This window comes from Cucumis melo, chromosome 5 (assembly GCF_025177605.1).
Source record: "Cucumis melo cultivar AY chromosome 5, USDA_Cmelo_AY_1.0, whole genome shotgun sequence".
NCBI lineage: Eukaryota > Viridiplantae > Streptophyta > Magnoliopsida > Cucurbitales > Cucurbitaceae > Cucumis > Cucumis melo.
The window spans coordinates 6,537,172-6,555,627 of record NC_066861.1 but is presented as its reverse complement, the minus strand read 5'-3'; the positions used below and the strand labels follow the sequence as shown (position 1 = coordinate 6,555,627).

Genomic DNA, 18,456 nt, shown 5'->3' with positions numbered 1-18,456 from the left:
CATTCATGGATCAAGGTATGTTTTTCTCAAACTAAATTTAATTTGTGAAAATCATTTAGTTCAAAGATCTTGGTATTTATTGTTTTATACAATGTTAAAGTTTTATTGTGTAATCATGAAAATAAAACTTATATAAATTTCCTATCTTAAAAGTTGAGCTTAAAATTTTAGGAAATATAATTTTACTTACAATGCTTTTAGGTAAGATCGTCTTCCGTCTACGGCTTACTTATACTACCTGCCAATCTGGTAAATAGTGATGCATAATACTCATTACTTAAGAGTTAACTTATAACTCTTTCCACTTCCTAAGTGGGACTAAAACTTGTGCTTAACCTTGACTCAATTAATCTTGGAGACCAACTTTACTTATTTTCAAGTTTCTTAGAATGCTTACTTACTCTCAACTTATTATTCTTACTTTTTTGAGAAAACAAACTTGCTCTAATACCAAGTTGTCACACCCCCCACCGAACCACCTACTCTCGATCTAAGAGACGACGTCATGATATTTGTTGACTTCACATCATTTGTCGGATCGAAAGTGTAGGGGTAAAACAATTTTTCTACTTAATTGTTTAAAAGCGTGCTATACTAATTTCAAATAAATAATATTAATGGTCACTATCAAGATGAATTTAGCTGACGTAAACTCTTTGATGATCCATGAAGCCTACGTTCTTCAATTTGATACCAAAGAATATAGAAATAAAATAAACCATAAAAAAACTAACGGTTCGAACCGGTTCATTGCCGAGAAATTGGACGTAAAACCCTCGGCCACGTGAGCAGTAAAGTTAAAAGGAAAAAGAAAATGTCTTTTTTTCTCCACTTCCGACTAAACCCTAAACCCTAGAAGGTGCTGTGATTTTGAATTAGTTTCTAGAGCCTTCTTCTCCACACTATTAAACCCGTTCAATCTCCACATTTCCTCGCCTTACACTTTCCGTCTTGTTGCTCTCCTTCTTCAGCTCGCTGTTCCCATCTCCTTCCTTTTTTTGGGTTTCAGCTAACGTCTACAATGCACCGCTTCGCCTCAGGCCTCGCTTCCAAAGCCCGGTATGTTTGAGTTTGATCTCCTTTTAGTTCCCAAGCTCTAGACTAGACTGTGTTATGAACGGGTGGCTGAAATGGGATGTTGTTATTTTGGCTTACTGGTACATTGGATCTTTCAATTGATACTTGATGAACAAATATGGGTTGATTGGGGTTTGAGGTGTTTTTTTCCTCTTTTTTTTTTTTTTTTTCCTGCTTCTTTTGAGAATTGTACTATTGACTTACAAGCGTTATTGGTTTGTTTGTTTGTTTATGGATTCTGGTTTTCAGCCTTGCTAGGAACAGTACCAATCAGGTGAGTTCCTGTTATGATTGTTACTTTATGAGTTTGTTTATCACGTAAAAATATGATTTTTCTTGAACTATGTTTGTGTTTCGTGTTTTATGTGTTTGATCTTTAGATTGCTAGTCGGTCTAGCTGGAGCAGAAACTATGCTGCGAAAGATGTTAAATTTGGGGTGGAGGCTCGAGGTCTTATGCTCAAGGGTGTCGAAGATCTTGCTGAAGCGGTTAAAGTCACAATGGGTCCGAAGGTAATGTCGAGATTTCTATGTCATCAATGGTGAATTTAGTTTCGGTAGTTTACTGATCTTCATTGGTTATTTTTTCATCTCAATTGAAGAATGAAAGCTGATTTCCATTTATACAATCTCCTCTCTCGCTCAATTTAACCAATCTCATCACTTATTTAATCTCTGTTCTATATAGTTTGGCCCTCTGTTTACTAATGTTGATTCTATCTCGCGCTGCTGCAGGGGCGCAATGTAGTGATTGAACAAAGTTACGGGGCTCCCAAAGTTACAAAAGATGGAGTGACTGTTGCTAAGAGCATCGAGTTTAAAGATAAAATCAAGAATGTTGGTGCCAGTCTTGTGAAGCAGGTTGCTAATGCAACCAATGATGTGGCCGGCGATGGTAAGTTTCTGTTATACACCCACGAATATGTATCAGTATTTAATAATTGGTTGTTTCCTGAAATATTCGATGGTTGGAAGAAATTTTTTTTGCTAACGGACAGTGCACTATGCACAATTGTATTACACACCAAATTACAAAGTGAAAGTGAGGACTTTTGGGGATTGCAGGGACCACTTGTGCTACTATTCTTACAAGAGCAATATTTACGGAGGGCTGCAAGTCTGTTGCTGCTGGAATGAATGCCATGGATTTAAGACGTGGCATCTCCATGGCAGTTGATTCTGTAGTAACAAACTTGAAGAGTAGAGCACGAATGATAAGCACATCTGAAGAGATAGCTCAGGTTTGTTCTTACTTTTGATCAGGACTATCTGGCCTTGTTAGCTGGACAGATTCTTCGATGTCCTTTACGTGACTTTATATTGAAGAACCTTAATTCCATTTTATTGTAATCTTGTAGGTCGGGACAATATCTGCCAATGGAGAAAGGGAAATTGGTGAGTTAATTGCCAAGGCCATGGAGAAAGTTGGCAAGGAGGGTGTGATCACCATCTCGGTAAGTTCGTTACTGGCACATCTGTACATTTTCTGTATGTTATAATGGGTTATGCCTCACCCTACTCCTTCTCTAGTTTTTTTTTTTTATAATAAAAGGACTATTCAATATATTTTTTTAATTTCCCGATTTTTAACTCTTTCGGGCTTCGGTGCTTAGTTTGATTGTGTTCAATTTGGCAGGATGGGAAGACATTATATAATGAGTTGGAAGTCGTTGAAGGGATGAAGTTAGACAGGGGATATATTTCCCCTTATTTCATTACAAACCAAAAGAACCAGAAATGTGTATGCACCTTCTATCAAAATCTATTTCGCTATTTTCTAATCATGAGCCTAATCATTAATATGGTTCTTAATTTTATCTACCACGTGGGATGCCCTGGCAGGAATTGGAGGATCCTCTTATTCTAATCCATGAAAAGAAAATCTCAAGCATAAATGCTGTGGTGAAAGTTTTAGAGCTGGCTCTGAAGGTAGGCTACCTTTTGATAGTTGACAGTTATTTGCTTATATTTGCCAATGAACGGTAAATATTGTATTTTTCTTGAATCTCTTCAGAGGCAAAGACCCCTTCTTATTATTTCCGAAGATGTTGAAAGTGATGCACTAGCCACTCTTATCCTGAATAAGCTCCGTGCTGGAATTAAGGTTTGAGCCTTCTTCCAACTATTGAAATTTATGGAACCATCAACTTTTAGTCTGGTTTGGGCCTTGCTTATTTGCTTACTGTTTTCTGCAGGTCTGTGCCATTAAAGCACCAGGTTTTGGGGAAAATAGGAAGGCTGGACTGCAGGACCTTGCAGTTCTCACTGGTGGTGAAGTAAGTGGTCATTTGTAATTGCAACTGCATCCTTCCTTTTGGAACTTTTCTGTGATTTCTCAGAGTCCTCTTTGTGTGCTATTTGCAGGTCATTACTGAAGAGCTTGGAATGAATCTTGAGAAAGTTGATCTGGATATGCTTGGCTCTTGCAAGAAGGTGTGATATATTAAATAGGTTCACTGGGTTCATAATGTTGGACATGTTTGTGGAAACTTGCGTAATTTTTTGGTTTTAGACACCTATGTTCTTTGTTATTTCAACCTATGGCTCATTATTTTCCGAGTGTCAAATCCTTTCTAAACCTCTCGAAGTTTCTGCTGCTAGTTGCATATCTGCATTAACATAGGTTGATATTACAGATCACAATTTCAAAGGATGATACAGTTATTCTTGATGGTGCCGGTGACAAGAAAGCTATTGAGGAAAGATGTGAACAGGTTTGTGACATTCAGAAACATTCGGCAGTCCCATTGTTTAACTTTCATTGCAATATAGAAAATTAACTTTCATTTCATGTTTTTGGTCTTATGTAATTTACAGATAAGAGCTGGTATCGAAGCAAGCACTTCGGACTATGACAAGGAGAAGTTACAGGAGAGATTGGCGAAACTCTCTGGCGGCGTGGCTGTATTGAAGGTCTCTACCTTCCTCTTAGATTTTGAATTTGTTTTGCACTTAGTGGGGAGAGTTTTGAAACCTCATATACAATAAACTAATACCTTTTGCAGATTGGAGGAGCAAGTGAAGCAGAAGTGGGTGAAAAGAAGGATAGAGTCACCGACGCCTTGAATGCCACAAAAGCAGCGGTTGAAGAAGGAATAGTACCAGGTAGGTTATTTCTCCACGTGCTAGCTATAATTTTATATATTACAACTGAAGGATACTGACAAAATGGCTCCCTCCACAGGGGGTGGTGTTGCACTTTTATATGCATCCAAAGAACTGGACAAACTTCCAACTGCCAACTTCGATCAGAAGATTGGAGTCCAGATTATTCAGAATGCTCTGAAGGTCGTAATCTCAAACATGATTGTTTACTCGCTGATATTAACGAAACGCATGTAGTGATTTTGAACATGATATTATTGTTCACAATTTTCATACAATTATTTTTGCTGTAGAATGATTATAGGCTTGTTTGGAAAAATTACTTCCAAACATATAGTGTACTGACTAGATATGTTTGTGAGAAACCTCACTCATTCCTACATGTAATATTTAATTCAGACACCCGTACACACAATTGCATCAAACGCTGGAGTTGAGGGAGCCGTTGTGGTCGGAAAGCTCTTGGAGCAGGATAACCCCGATCTTGGTTATGATGCAGCAAAAGGTCAGTTCTATATATATTCCAGCATGAGAAAACAGAAGAAATTGAACAGCTGACGTTTTCCATTTCTTGCTAATAAAGTATGGCTTTCAAATGCACGAACAGGTGAATATGTAGACATGGTCAAAGCTGGCATCATCGATCCTCTGAAAGTAATTAGAACTGCACTTGTTGACGCCGCTAGGTAAGCTGAAGGAACTTTGTTTTCATTAGTGTTTTGTTTCGGAACTCCCTATGTTCTTCAATCCTAAGGTATTGTCTTTTCGTATATAGTGTTTCCTCTTTGATGACAACAACGGAAGCCATTGTAGTCGAACTGCCCCAGGACGAAAAGGAAGTTCCAGCAATGGGTGGCGGCATGGGGGGAATGGACTACTAAACAAAGCAGCCATCAACCATTTTTTAAATTCAAGACTAAACCGAGCAGCGATCAAAAGTTGGATGAATTCAAATCAATTTTAGCTCTGCTTGCTTCCGAGATCTTGACATTTTACGGACCTTGAAGATGTCTTCTTTTTGTTTCATAAGTCTTGATTTATTTTTGTCAAGGAAAGCTTCCATTCATGTGGAAGGTGGGTAGCTTAGTGTCAGAGACTAGGGGGAGTTATCATTTCATGTTGCGAAACTGTAGTCTTTTTCATTTGATCATAAAATATATAGCCTATTTTCTTCATGCTTAATGGCCTGCCTTTGAACCTTGCACGTTCTACTCTTTATCAATAAATATAATCCATATCCGCCGATGGTTTGTTTCAACTGTCTTTTCGGGTGATCATATAGAGCACTTTAAAAGTATACATGACTTCTTATTAAGTCGAAAAAGGTATATGATGGATAGGTAGGAAGTATCTCCTTGATTCTTCTCTGTGAATAATAAGCTCCAAGCCAAGAAAAAGAAACATTAGATAGTGAAGTTCGAATCTTTAATAGAATTTGGTGATAATTCATAACAATGTTTTTGTCTGGATGTAATTCAAATCTTTGTTGATAGCTTGGTGACAAGTCACATTGCACGACTTAAGATAAGTCAAAAGATTTTACTAGAATCAATCTAGATTAGACCAACTGACTACTTATTTGACATTGTGTAGTAGTTTGGACTTGAAATTGTGTTGAGAAGTTACAGACCGTGAATTGTCATTGTTAAATGAGTACCAAAATAAATTTTTAACTGTACTCAAGCATCATGGAGATTTGAAAAACAGGGGTGGTTTGAAAAATAAATTGGGAAAAGTGGTGGTTTCCAAACTATTTTTTTTTTTCTTTATTGAAATGCGCCCCCTATTTTTCTCAAAAAATTTTGTGATCTTTTTTATCATTTTGATTTGTAATATTTTCATAATCATTTGATTTGTAACGACTCTTGTGTAACTTTTTTTTAGCATTTTGATTTTTGTAATGGTTTGCCAATAATTTAGGTAATAATTATTATAATTATTCTATACAAAGGAAAATATGAGAACCTTAAATCGACTCTGTTTTTCAAAAGATAAGTATATAAAATTCAAATTTAAATAAAACATTAAAAGAATCAACAAACAAATCTTATTAATACATATATTCCTACTTGTGTAGAAGAAGACCTCATATTACGTCGAATTCAACCCTGTTGGTTCATGTAGTATCCATGATTACAATGACCTCTTACATTTGTTGATTGTCTCACATATGTACGAAATTGTGAGGTCTGACTTTCCTTCATGTTTAGCAAGTCAAGGTTAATCGAAAAGAAGTTAAATATTGGTGTTGGCATCATGGGAGTATTGGTGAAATGACCAGCTATGTATATTGCGTATTGATTTTGAATACCAAGTTGAAATGGAACATTCTCTTGCCTAGCTGGATTACCTTGTTCTTCATTCGAAACATAACCTTCAAAATATCATAGTCTGTATATAGATGTCAAATTAAGCAGAGCAATTTTTGCCATTCTAGCTACTGCATTTGATGGTGTACTAGATATTTCCAAATGTGCAAAATTTTCCTACAATTTTTATGTTTACAATTAGACTATGCAACTAAACAATAATTAACTCTATCAATTAAATAATAAACCATTAAAAAAAATGGTATAATGCTCCTACCTTTATGATGTATCACCGACTAATATTGGAGTACCATTTCATGTACTCAGGCCTAACATCTATGTCATTGTTGATTAGAAACCCACTTGCAATCAAATTCTCTCGATCTTTCCAAAACAAAATTTAAGGGGTCAAATATCTAAACCAAGCACACTGACTGCTTAGATCATGTGAATGCAATTGGGTGTCTGTGTCACAAGGTTCAAGGATTTGTTGCATCATCTCAAACTGACACATTACATCGATCTGGATAATGCCACTTCTAAAGGGATAAGAGCTCTACCCAACGGAAGAACAGAATCATATTCAAATTAATTGGGATCTAAAAATACCAGTACATTGGCAAAAGCAATTACAGAAACTAATTTTCTTATCGCTAAGCATGCTTAAAAGATACAAAGAATAGAAAATAACACTTACTCTCGTTGACGACTTTGTATTTGCCAAACACCAAAGTAGAGAGTTTGGTTTGTAGGAAACAAAATTGGAATAAAAATTTAGTTGAGAAAGAAATCTTTTCTTTTTGAGAGAATTGCATAATACCAAAGAAGCACTTCTAGAGAAAAAACTTTTTTTTCTAAGATATACTTCTACCTCGCACTTCTTCGAGATGGAGAGGAGGGAGTTAGAGAGATCTTTGAGTTACGTAGAACAGTCACCCACGTTTCCCATTATAATTTAATTTAAAACAACTTAAATTAAATTAATATTAAGTTAATTGTTAATAATTAATTAAATGAATTTTTTTCATAAATATAACAACAGGGTTTCAACTACTATAGCCTAAATAGGGGCGTCGTCATACAAGTTGGACCTAATTTTGCCAAATTTTTCATAAATGTCCTAATGTGCTTCAACTTTACCTAAATGTAGAACTCACAAACCAAACTACTCATTTTTATTATTAATAATATATTAAAAAATAGAAAAATGAAATAAGAAGAGTGGACCAATTGCATGTGATTAAGATTTATATTTTTTAGATATCCTTTGTAAATATGTAAGTGATTAATTCTATTATGGTAATATTATAATCAAAATTATCCTTTTTTTTTTTTTTTGATGATTTTTTCAAAAAATCTTCCCTCCATTCGATCTCTCTCCATCCATTATTTCTTATTTCATTCATCTCCTTCAAAATTTTTCTATGAGTGCATATTCGTTTCATATTATTAATTATTTGTAAGAAATTGTGAAATATAGTACGCCAGTAAAATTTTCTAATAAATTTTTTCGATAAAGAAAATTTACGGTGAATGGAGTATATATGTCATATAATTTACAATATATACCCCTATTTATAGTCAGTCAACTATATATATCATTTCATTTTTTTTTTCATTTTGCATTGTTTTTCATATATTCCACGTAATTCAATAATTTCTTATATATACTTATTATATTTAATCAAAGTTGCATTAATTTTCATATATTGGAAGTTAATTTGTAAAATCTTACCGTGATTTAAACTGTTTTTGATTTAAATATATCATTATATAACTCTTTATATTTAACATAATATTAGATAACAATGTATGTATGCATACCTGACAAGAAATAATACAAATATATGAGTCACTACTTACATGTTATTGCAAATATGCATGAGTAGGTAATGATTATATAATAACAATATTTGAAGTGTGCACTTGTATATAATAAATATGTGTCACTGCTTATGTATTCTTATACAAATGAAAGTATACATAATGAGTACAACATAGAATCATTTTAACAATAGAATTGAATCATATAAACTAAGAAAGGGACAAGAAGTTCATTATATTAGTATACTATATTTAAAAAAGTTCATTAACATTATGCTAGTATACATAATGAGTACAACATAGAATCATTGTATACTATATTTCACAATTCAAGAAAGAAAATTAATAACATGAAACTAATAATTGAAGGAGATGACCGAAAAGTTCACAGTGAAATTTCTTTTTATCAGAAACTTGAACGAATAAAATAATATGATATATACACTCATCGGATAAGTGGACGGAAAAATAGTAAAAGACGCCGAATAGGAGATGACCAAAAAAATAAATATTGATCGAAATTTGAATCAAATCGGACGGAATCGAGTGAAAGATAGGACGAAAAAATGGTGAAAGATGCCAAAAGTAGTAAACTGTAGATTAGAAAACCTTTGTTCAATGTGCAATTAAGACAAAAGCGTTACTTTTCTGTAAAATATTCAATATATTATTACCAAATTTGACTAAAATATATACCATAATTAATTTGCATATAATCTAATAAAAATAAGATTAAATTCTTATATGTCTAATTTATTAAATAGATAAGTTTTAAGATTCATAATAAATGAGATGCAAGTTAATTATGGTAAGTATTATTATATAATTTCGAAAATATATATTATTTGTAATTAATGTAAGGGATAAAATGATCATTAAAAGTCTCGAATCTTAGTTTAGAACATTAATGAAATTTTGATATATTTGTGTCAATTCATGTGTAAAGTAGGTCTTCTGTCTAAATCTTTCTATAATAAAATACTAAAATATTTACGGCCCATATAACAAAATCAAAAAGCCCATGAAGCCAGCTATTTTTTTTTAATATTCCATGTTTGCCCTTCCTTTCCATATTCTTTTTCTATAATTTTTCTTTTCCTTTTCATCGTCTTTTTCTCTTCTTCCTCTGCAATTTTTCTTTTGTTTTTTTTTCAAACTGTTATTTGGTTCAAGATCGTGTACCAAATATAAAATATCTATTTTTTTATTTTTTGTAAACTGTTATTTGGTTATTCAAGACTGTATATCAAATATAAAATATCTTGAAAACAAATCGTTGGGATATTGGTACAAGATTTTTGTTTAGATTTGGGTAGCCAAATCTAAATGATCGTATACAAAAAATAGTCAAATCTAAACGATCGTGTACCAAATCTAAAGGATCATGTACCAAAAAATCTTGAAAAAAAACTTTTAGATTTGGCTACCCAAATCTAAACGATCATGTATCAAAGAATATCTAAATCTAAACGGTCGTGTATCAAAAAATCTTGAAAAAAATCGTTTAGATTTGGATAGTCAAATCTAAACGATTATGTATCAAATAATAATCAAATCTAAAACAATGTTGTACCAAAGGAATCTTGAAAATAAATCGTTTAGGTTTGGGTCGTCAAATCTAAACAATCATGTAGCCAAATCTAAACGATCTTGGTACAAGGATCGTGTAACAAATATATTACGCGCGCGAGTGCCAATTACTCACTGTTGACAGAGGCATTTTTTGTATTTTCTATTGTGAGCCTATGGGTTTTTCCTGTTTTCGAAATTGTTCTATATATTATAAATATTTTATCGCTTTGTTATATTTTTTAAAAAACACCCCTTAATTAAATTAAAGTTAATTAATATTTGATTCAAATTATATTTAAATGAATATCTTTCAAATAACCTATAGTTTTAATTTAATTAGCCTGTCCAAAACGCCTAACCTTATCAAAATGTCCAAATAACCTCTATGACTTCTTGCATAGCCTTGGTCGTCCAACCAAAACGCCCAATGTCTCTTGACAAGCCCAAACGCCTAGTGTCAACGCATTGCTAACCTCCAAGCCTTTCTCATGTGACATGCTCCTCGCGTAACCTCTCAAGACCTAAAATAACCTCTAAGTGACAGCGCCCTTTCTTGCCCAACGACAATCATTTAGAGGTTCTTCACACCTAATGCATAAGCAACAAGCCTTAGTTGCCTAGATATGTCCAAGACGCCAAGACGCCTACTGGCCTCTTTAGAGGTTATTATCCTTCCTTTGACCACCCATTAAGTCCAAAACGCCTAAGGTGTGGGCTTTGCCAAATTTTTCCTTAACTTTCCTTCGTTCCACCTACCATGACACACTTATAATGACACTTCTTAAACTTACTTCCTTATCTTAATTTCATTTAAAATCATCCCTTCAAACTCTTTGAAAAATCCAAATTTCTTATGGTTCGGGGTTTACAAATCCTCTCCCCCTTAAGAAATTTCATCCACAAAATTTCAAACACTTCAGCTCAGAACATTCTACCTAACATTAAATAAACAAACTTAAATAAATTACTTATCAGTAATGAAGTCTGGTGTCTCCTCTACTTCCTAGTGACTTGAAGCATACATCTTTCCTTATTGCCGTGGTCTACCAACAACTCCTTTTTGCTTGACATCACTTGTTCCTTCTCCAGTGGTGGTGACTCTTGGTTGATTAACAGTTTATGATTGAACTTGTGAATATGTTTGCCCTTCAAACTTCAATTAAGGACAATCCTTTCTAAAATGTCTGGGTTGCTTACACTAATAACAAATCTCTACTTCAACTAAACATTGACCTCAGTGAAATCTCCCACAGCAATGACATAAAGATCTATTATCTGTGCTCGCTACAGATTTTTGTCCTGATCTCGTTGTTGTAGTAGACGTTACTGGTTGACTAAAACTTCTTTGTGTTTGTCTTGAGTAGGCACTCTCTGTGCTTATTTCTCGTGATAGTTGTCCAATAGAACGAGTCTTGAAATCTTTCTTCTCTAATACTCCTAAAACAAAATGATCATGTCTTTGTTTTATCGTAGAGGATGTGTATTGCTTTTGCTCCTCCTCAGGGTCATTCTCCTTCAGACTTTGCTCAACTTATAAAGTTATCAATCAACTGAGAAAAGTTCGCTCTTGCTGTTACTGCCATTTTCAAACTTCTTACACCTTTCTTCTTCAGTTCCTATCATTGAACCAACATACTTTGATAACCCAGTAAACATTCTTTCATATTCTGCTACTAACATTGAACCCTGAACCAACTTCATAAATTCCTCTCATTTCTTGTCACGATAAGTCTTTGGATAATACTTCTCTTCAAAGATATACCTAAAAGTTTTCCAATCCATAGTATCTGTATTACCCCGTCGGGCCTCGATGGATTTCCACTAATTCTCAACTTCTTTCTGTAATAGAAATGAAGCTAGTCTGATTTACCTCTCCTCAAGACAATCCATCACTCTAAACATTGGGCCTCGATGGATTTCCACTAATTCTCAACTTCTTTCTGTAATAGAAATGAAGCTAGTCTGGTTTACCTCTCCTCAAGACAATCCATCACTCTAAACATTTTTCCACTAAGTTTAACCATGCTTCGGCATCCAAAAGATCTGTGGAACCTTCAAACACTATTGCTCCTAAAGCCTTTGACCGTTCTATTCCATATTTCTTTGTTGAATCTTTCGATGCAAATCCTAAAGCTTCAACTATCTTTTGGGAAAAACTTTCCAAAATTCTTTCTTCTCTCTCTATCTGTATAGGTGGGGCACTTGACTCTCCTTCCGATTCTTCCTAGTTAGAGTCTCGTTTCCTTTCCTCTTCCCGTCGTCTATATCTGCCAGTTGTGCAAACCATGACTCCTATAACATATCAACTCATTAGATATAATATAGATAACTTCTATTTAAATGCATGAAACTTAGCTTTTACTCTTCCCAAACTTACGTAACTTAGACTCAATTCTCTTCCTTACCCAAGGAAACAAACTCATACTGACATCCATTCAACATTAGACGAATTAAACTCAACATAGATATTTACTTTCCTGTTCCTTAACTTTTAGACATCTTTTCCCATGGACTAAACTCTTGCTCTAATACTAAACTGTCACACCCCCTTCCAGATCACCTACTCCCGACCCGAGAAACGACGTGAAGTCAACTGACATCATTCTCCTTCTGAACAACACCAGTTGACTTGGATTCTAAATCCTTTTATAATGCTGAATAACTTAAGTAGTTTAAAACTTACGTAGCGAAATAACATGAGAAACATACCTTAAACAAACTTCATTACGTAAACTCAAAAGAAGTCAAGGCTAGATGTCATTGGTTACATGCTATATTTTCAAACCAAATAGAAACTAGACAATTGGACTTCACCTTGCCTTACGTACACCATAAAAGTAAACCTAAGTACTCAAAATTAGCAGCAAAACTATCTACAACCTTTGCACAGTAGACTTAGAGACAACGGTCAAGTTTGTGGATCACGATCTCTACCTAGAAAGTGGGAAAATAATTGAAAAGGGTGAGCTAAATTGCCCAGTGAATAACGATTTTGTAAAGCATATTTTGAAATAAATAAAATTTAAACTTTGTTTTTACATAAATAAATTGTGAAACATAACATAACATAAAACCTTTAAAACTTCCTTTCAATTGCTATACTACATGAGTTACAAGGATGGAATAATAGACACTCTGGTGAGCCCTCACCCTATGATATAATATTACGAGACAAAATCTAGGCATCATTGTGCCCTCACTCGTTATAGCTAGAATGAGATGGAGACTAGACGATCATACAACCCCTCATCTCTTAAGATGAAACTAATCATCTGTAGAACCTTCATCTCATTAATTTGTCATAATGATAGGATACTAGATATCTACTGATTACCATTATCAAAGGTACCTCTGTGCACAAGCAATATCCCCCGAAGGGTTGCTATATATATATCAGACGGTATAGTCTAAAACATTCTAAAATCATTCTTTAACTTAAATACTTTGAAAACTTATCATAAACATACTTGCTTGTAAATCTCATCAGCAAAATCATTAAGAAATACATGCTTATCAAATATTTCAAATCTTATGCGTTTGGAACACTTTCTAAATCTGTATACTCAAATATTCATACATCAAAGTATACTTTAAACATTTGATAATAAATCATATTTAGAAATCAACTTTAAACTCATTTTATCACTCATTGGTGGTAGTTCAAACCCTTGGCCTGTAAATTTGCCCGATCTCTTCTTAACCTTAAATAATGAGAAATAGTTCCATTTAATTTTCTTTTCTCATAAAAATACCAAAAGTTCTCTTAAAATTCCCAAAAACACCAAAAATAGCCTAAAAACACATACTTGGCATGGCTAGAGCGCAGAGGGTAGGCAGCAAGGCTGACACACGCGTGCAGGGTCTGGGCAGGCCTTACCACGTGCTAACCTCGCAAAAGGAGCATGTCGCACGCGCCTTGCTTCTCGTGTGGTCCTTCTCGTGTGCGCTTGCTAGGCCATGCGCAGGCTTATGCATGGCTTGCTTTACGTGCGGGTTGTGCGTCCAACAAGCCAATTAGCTCATCACTAACCTTTTTCAACCAAAAATGCACACTCATCTCGCCTAGCAACTACTCACCCTCGACCAACCACCAACACTGTCCAGAACATCCTTTTTCGACCAGAACTTTAACTTCACTTTAGAGCTTAATATCTTAAAATCTAGAACTCAAATGAAAATATTTCCTTCTACAAAGTTTCTGGAAAACGTCTAAAATTCTTTATTCAAAATTTCAGGCTTAAGTGCCAAAAAATGTGCTTTGTAGCCTTCTGAAAGTGCACCTTGCTCAGATTGCTTCTAAAACGGACCTTCTCGCCATTTCTTAATCAAAACGCCAAGCTTCTTACCTCCAATTTTAATAGCAGACCTCTTCAATGAATTAGACACAATTTATAAACTTTTGAGTTTAATTTAAGAGAAATGGCACGAGTGGATTGTGAGAAATCCTTGTATGAAGTTGCCTGTTTATAGTAGAGCCTTGCATAAAAATGAATGGACACATCTAACTTGCTTAATCAGCTTTAAATCTCCTTAATCCACCTTCTATTTGGCTACAAAAATAAATGTGATTAGCTTAAGACACCTGGAATAACTTTTAACCGATTGCCATAAGTTTGCCATATAGCTTGTTCAAAACGTCTAGCCTTGTCAAAATGCTCAAATAACCTTTACAGTGCTTCTCACATAGCCTTGGTTGTCCAACCAAAAAACCCAATATCCCTTGACAAGCCCAAACACCTAAGGTCAACGCATCGCTATCCTCCAAGCCTTTCTCGCGTGACATGCTCCTCGTGTAACCTCTCAAGACTTAAAATAACCTCTAAGTGACAGCGCCCTTTCTCTCCCAAAGACACTCATTTAGAGGTTCTTCACGTTTAATGCACAAGCAACAAGCCTTAGCCACCTAGACATGTCCAAAACACTTACTAACCTCTTTAGAGGTTATTTTCCTTCTTTTGGCCACCCACTAATTAGTCCAAAACGCCTAAGGTGTGAGCATTGCCAAATTTTTCCATTATTTTATTTCTTTCCACCTACCATGACACACTTATAATGACACTTTTCAAACCTACTTTCCTATTTTAACTTCATCTAAAATCATCCCTTCAAACTCTTTGGGAAATCCAAAAATTTCTTAGCGAGAAGAAACAAGAAAACTTCTCAGAAATTTCCGGAATTTCCTAAATGGGTCATGTGTAAACATTAAGTTAATCATGATTAGGCTAAACCTTAAGCTTACATGTGTACCACTAAGAAGCAGGAGGTGGCAACTTATCAAGAGCTTAAGGGTGATTAAGTTTGTTTAAGGATTAGTATAAATACGAGTCTTCAGCCAAATTATTAGTCATGGTTATTCTGAGAATTTGAAGAGAAAAGTTTAAGTGTTGAAGTACTGTCAAAGTGTCTCTGCGAGAAGATTACGCGAGAAGAAGAAGAAGAAGAGAAGCCTTTGAAGTTTGAGTAGCTAAGTAATGTGAGTGTTTTCTTTAAAGTATTTAAATGATTTGAAGCTTTCTTTATGAAGTATTTATTGATTTAAAATAATGATTTTAGTATTTATTGTTTCAAAGAGATTTTCATGAAAAGCTTATGTTATGTTGAAAGCATGTTTTATGTGATTTCAATGATTGTGAAATGGTGTTTAAATCATTAGTCTATTTCCTATCAATGAGTTAACTATTACGTGCACATAAGGAGTAATGACAGCCATGTAGAAAAGGACTATATGGTGGAGTGAAGCTGGCCAATGTAGAAAACGATTGCATTGTGTTTAACAGCCTGAGCAAGAATGAATCGGGATATTCTCGGATGCTGATAAAAATGCAACTTTTTTTGTGACTATAGCTTATTTCGAAATATTTATAGCGTCTTTCTTCTATAAGCCCACTTATTCATCTTTACAAAATTTGAATTTTTGTAATTCATTTGTTAAAAGTTTACTAAGAATTTTTTTATGAAAAAATTATAAATATAATAAATAATTGGTCATATAATCTTGGTTACACTGATGCTTTTTGCCGAATATTCGTAACTTATTTTTTTTATCGACGGATAATTGATGGAATTACCAATGCGGGCATTCTTAATTTTTTTTGTAGCAAAAAGTATTAAATATGTAGGAGGTGGTCGAATCTCGTTTTATCTCTTGTTGTATTTAGCTTATTTAGGTAGCTTTATATTATTAATTTCTTTATACACATTGAATTTTAACATATAGTTTTAGTATGAACCTAATTCACATTAAATTAATATTTAAACTCATTCAAGTTTTTATTTTCTCATAATTAATTTTGAATCATATCTAAAAATTAAATTTATATAATAAAGTTTAATTAAAATATACAAACTTTATATTATAATATATCACCATACATTATATTAATTCCCAAAGTAAATTTAAACATTTTAAATTACAACCAATATATATAAATCTCATTACCCTTTACGAGCTAGGAATGGGATCTAATGAACCTACAGATTAGATGCTACAACGATATGAGATTATTTGGCTAAACTCATTAACCTCATTAATCAATATTTGTTAACAGCACTAAAAACTCACAGCTAAACTCTTCTCATTGTAGATATATTTTTGTGTCCAAAGATATAGACCAATAACAATAAGTTATTCCTTCACAAGTGTTCATAACCCCAACTGGGTCAAATTACCACTTTACCCCTTAGTTACTTCTAGTCCTTAAATATTAGTGCTTCTCTAAAGAACAACCTGTTTATGGTCAAACCACTAAACAAAAACCCCTCTCGTACCATAGAGAGGGTAGTGCCATTTGTTCAAGTCCCAGAGACATCATCTAAGGGAACACTCATCTACTTACCCTAAAGTAGGGAATTAGTAAATTTCATCTAGTGTGATTATGTGCCCAGCTCGTCATTCGGTCTTGTCCCCAAAATTATAAGCACATTAAGTCGGTAATCTGGCCACTCTCACCCATACAAAATCAAAGAACAAGAGTTCATACTACACTCAGAATTAAGACTAAGTTACTGAGGTCATTCTAATGAAATAGAAACCTAACAAGTTAACAGAGTTACATTTAGTGGTTACTATTTTGTGGTCTAGTCTTATGCAAACTTCATTTAGTGGTTACTATTTCGTGGTCTGGTCTTATACAAACTCATTATATAGGATACTCTTACTCTCATGTCACCTACAAATACGCGTTGGATCATTGTGTTTATATCAAATACAAAGTGAGTCATATCCATAGTGTTACTAATATAAGGTACCCAATCTTATCCCTATACTTTAGACCCTTTAAGTTGTATCTCAAACATTGATCTCCATATTGTTCAAGACTCTGATCAGCTTATGATGTTAGTTTATTGGATTTAGGTTATTAAGACAAAACTAATAATATAATCAATAACCCTTATTGAAATTATAATAATAATAGTCAATGGACAATATTTACTATCTATGAGTTTTAGGACATAAAACTCAACAAACTCCCACTTAGACCAAAACTCTAGTCTCGTAGGATGTACATAATAAATTAATCCTTCACTATTGGAAATGGTAAAATGTACAAGTATATTACATAAAACGTATATATACAAACACAATAAACTAGGGCATCCTCATACCCATTACACATCTCCCACTTGCTTTTGATTACCTATTGTGCATATCTCGCAGACCTAGACTTTCTAGATGACCCTTGAACACTTTAGCAGTGAGAGTCTTCGTAAATGTATCAGCAATTGTCAAACATAAACTTTGTCCTTGAGGTGTGGTCTGCATGCACTCTTTACTTGAACACGTCAAGTCAATGGTCAAAATTGTCTAACTAATATGCTAGCCACGACAAGCTGAAACGATCACCCTTAAGAACATTGTCATTTGTCTCTACTCCTAGTAGATCGTAACACAATTGGGCCCAATTATAGTTAAGTGACCTAGTAAGTGCTCATCCGCTAATGAGAAGCTCGAACTAGATAGCTATGTCTTGTAAGGTGATCGTACACTCTCCATGCAACATATGGAAGATGTGTGTCTCCTGACGCCATCACTCTACCAATGTTATGATGAGATGTCAATCAAGTCGCACAAATTTAATACGCGCAACTTCATAGAATCCATATGCACGTAAATAGTAAAACATATATGGGTATGGATCTTTTTGTTGCCGGATAATTGTCTCCCAATGACTACAATGCATAGCATCAATATGCTCATCTACTATACGCCCTATGATCGATGGCTCCCCTAGAGGTGTAGAATGGAATGGTCATATGGTCTTATACTAATGTCACCTTCCATCTCATTCAAATAAAATCAGAAGTAGTTAAACATTACAACAAATAATACTAATTAGAATTCCAAGTGAGAAGTGAAGCATGTAGTATAAGTTTTGAGTAAAGAAGTGATGGTCAAATTTCAAGGACGAAATTTCTCAAGGGGGTGAGAATTGTAAAACCCCAAAATTTACAATCAGGCATTTTGATTGAAGTTGGCAACAAGGTAAAAGGAATCTCGAGGCAGAAAAGTTAAATCTCAGTCTTGTTTAGTCCAAAATAAAGACAGAATGCAATTAAGTTGAGGATAATGG

At 34.1% G+C, this 18,456-nt stretch overlaps 1 protein-coding gene across 1 annotated transcript; it reads left to right on the top strand.

Moving 5' to 3' along the window:
* The first annotated feature begins 816 nt into the window (after positions 1–816).
* On the top strand, positions 817–5,363 carry LOC103499470 (chaperonin CPN60-2, mitochondrial). Its single transcript, XM_008462479.2, has 18 exons — positions 817–1,059; positions 1,327–1,351; positions 1,458–1,589; positions 1,812–1,971; positions 2,142–2,317; positions 2,435–2,530; positions 2,713–2,817; positions 2,919–3,005; positions 3,091–3,180; positions 3,272–3,352; positions 3,441–3,509; positions 3,713–3,790; positions 3,894–3,989; positions 4,082–4,181; positions 4,261–4,364; positions 4,581–4,686; positions 4,789–4,867; positions 4,957–5,363. The coding sequence occupies exons 1-18, from the start codon at positions 1,022–1,024 to the stop codon at positions 5,060–5,062; spliced, it is 1,728 nt and encodes a 575-aa protein (XP_008460701.1). The 5' UTR covers positions 817–1,021; the 3' UTR covers positions 5,063–5,363.
* The last annotated feature ends 13,093 nt before the right edge of the window (positions 5,364–18,456 follow it).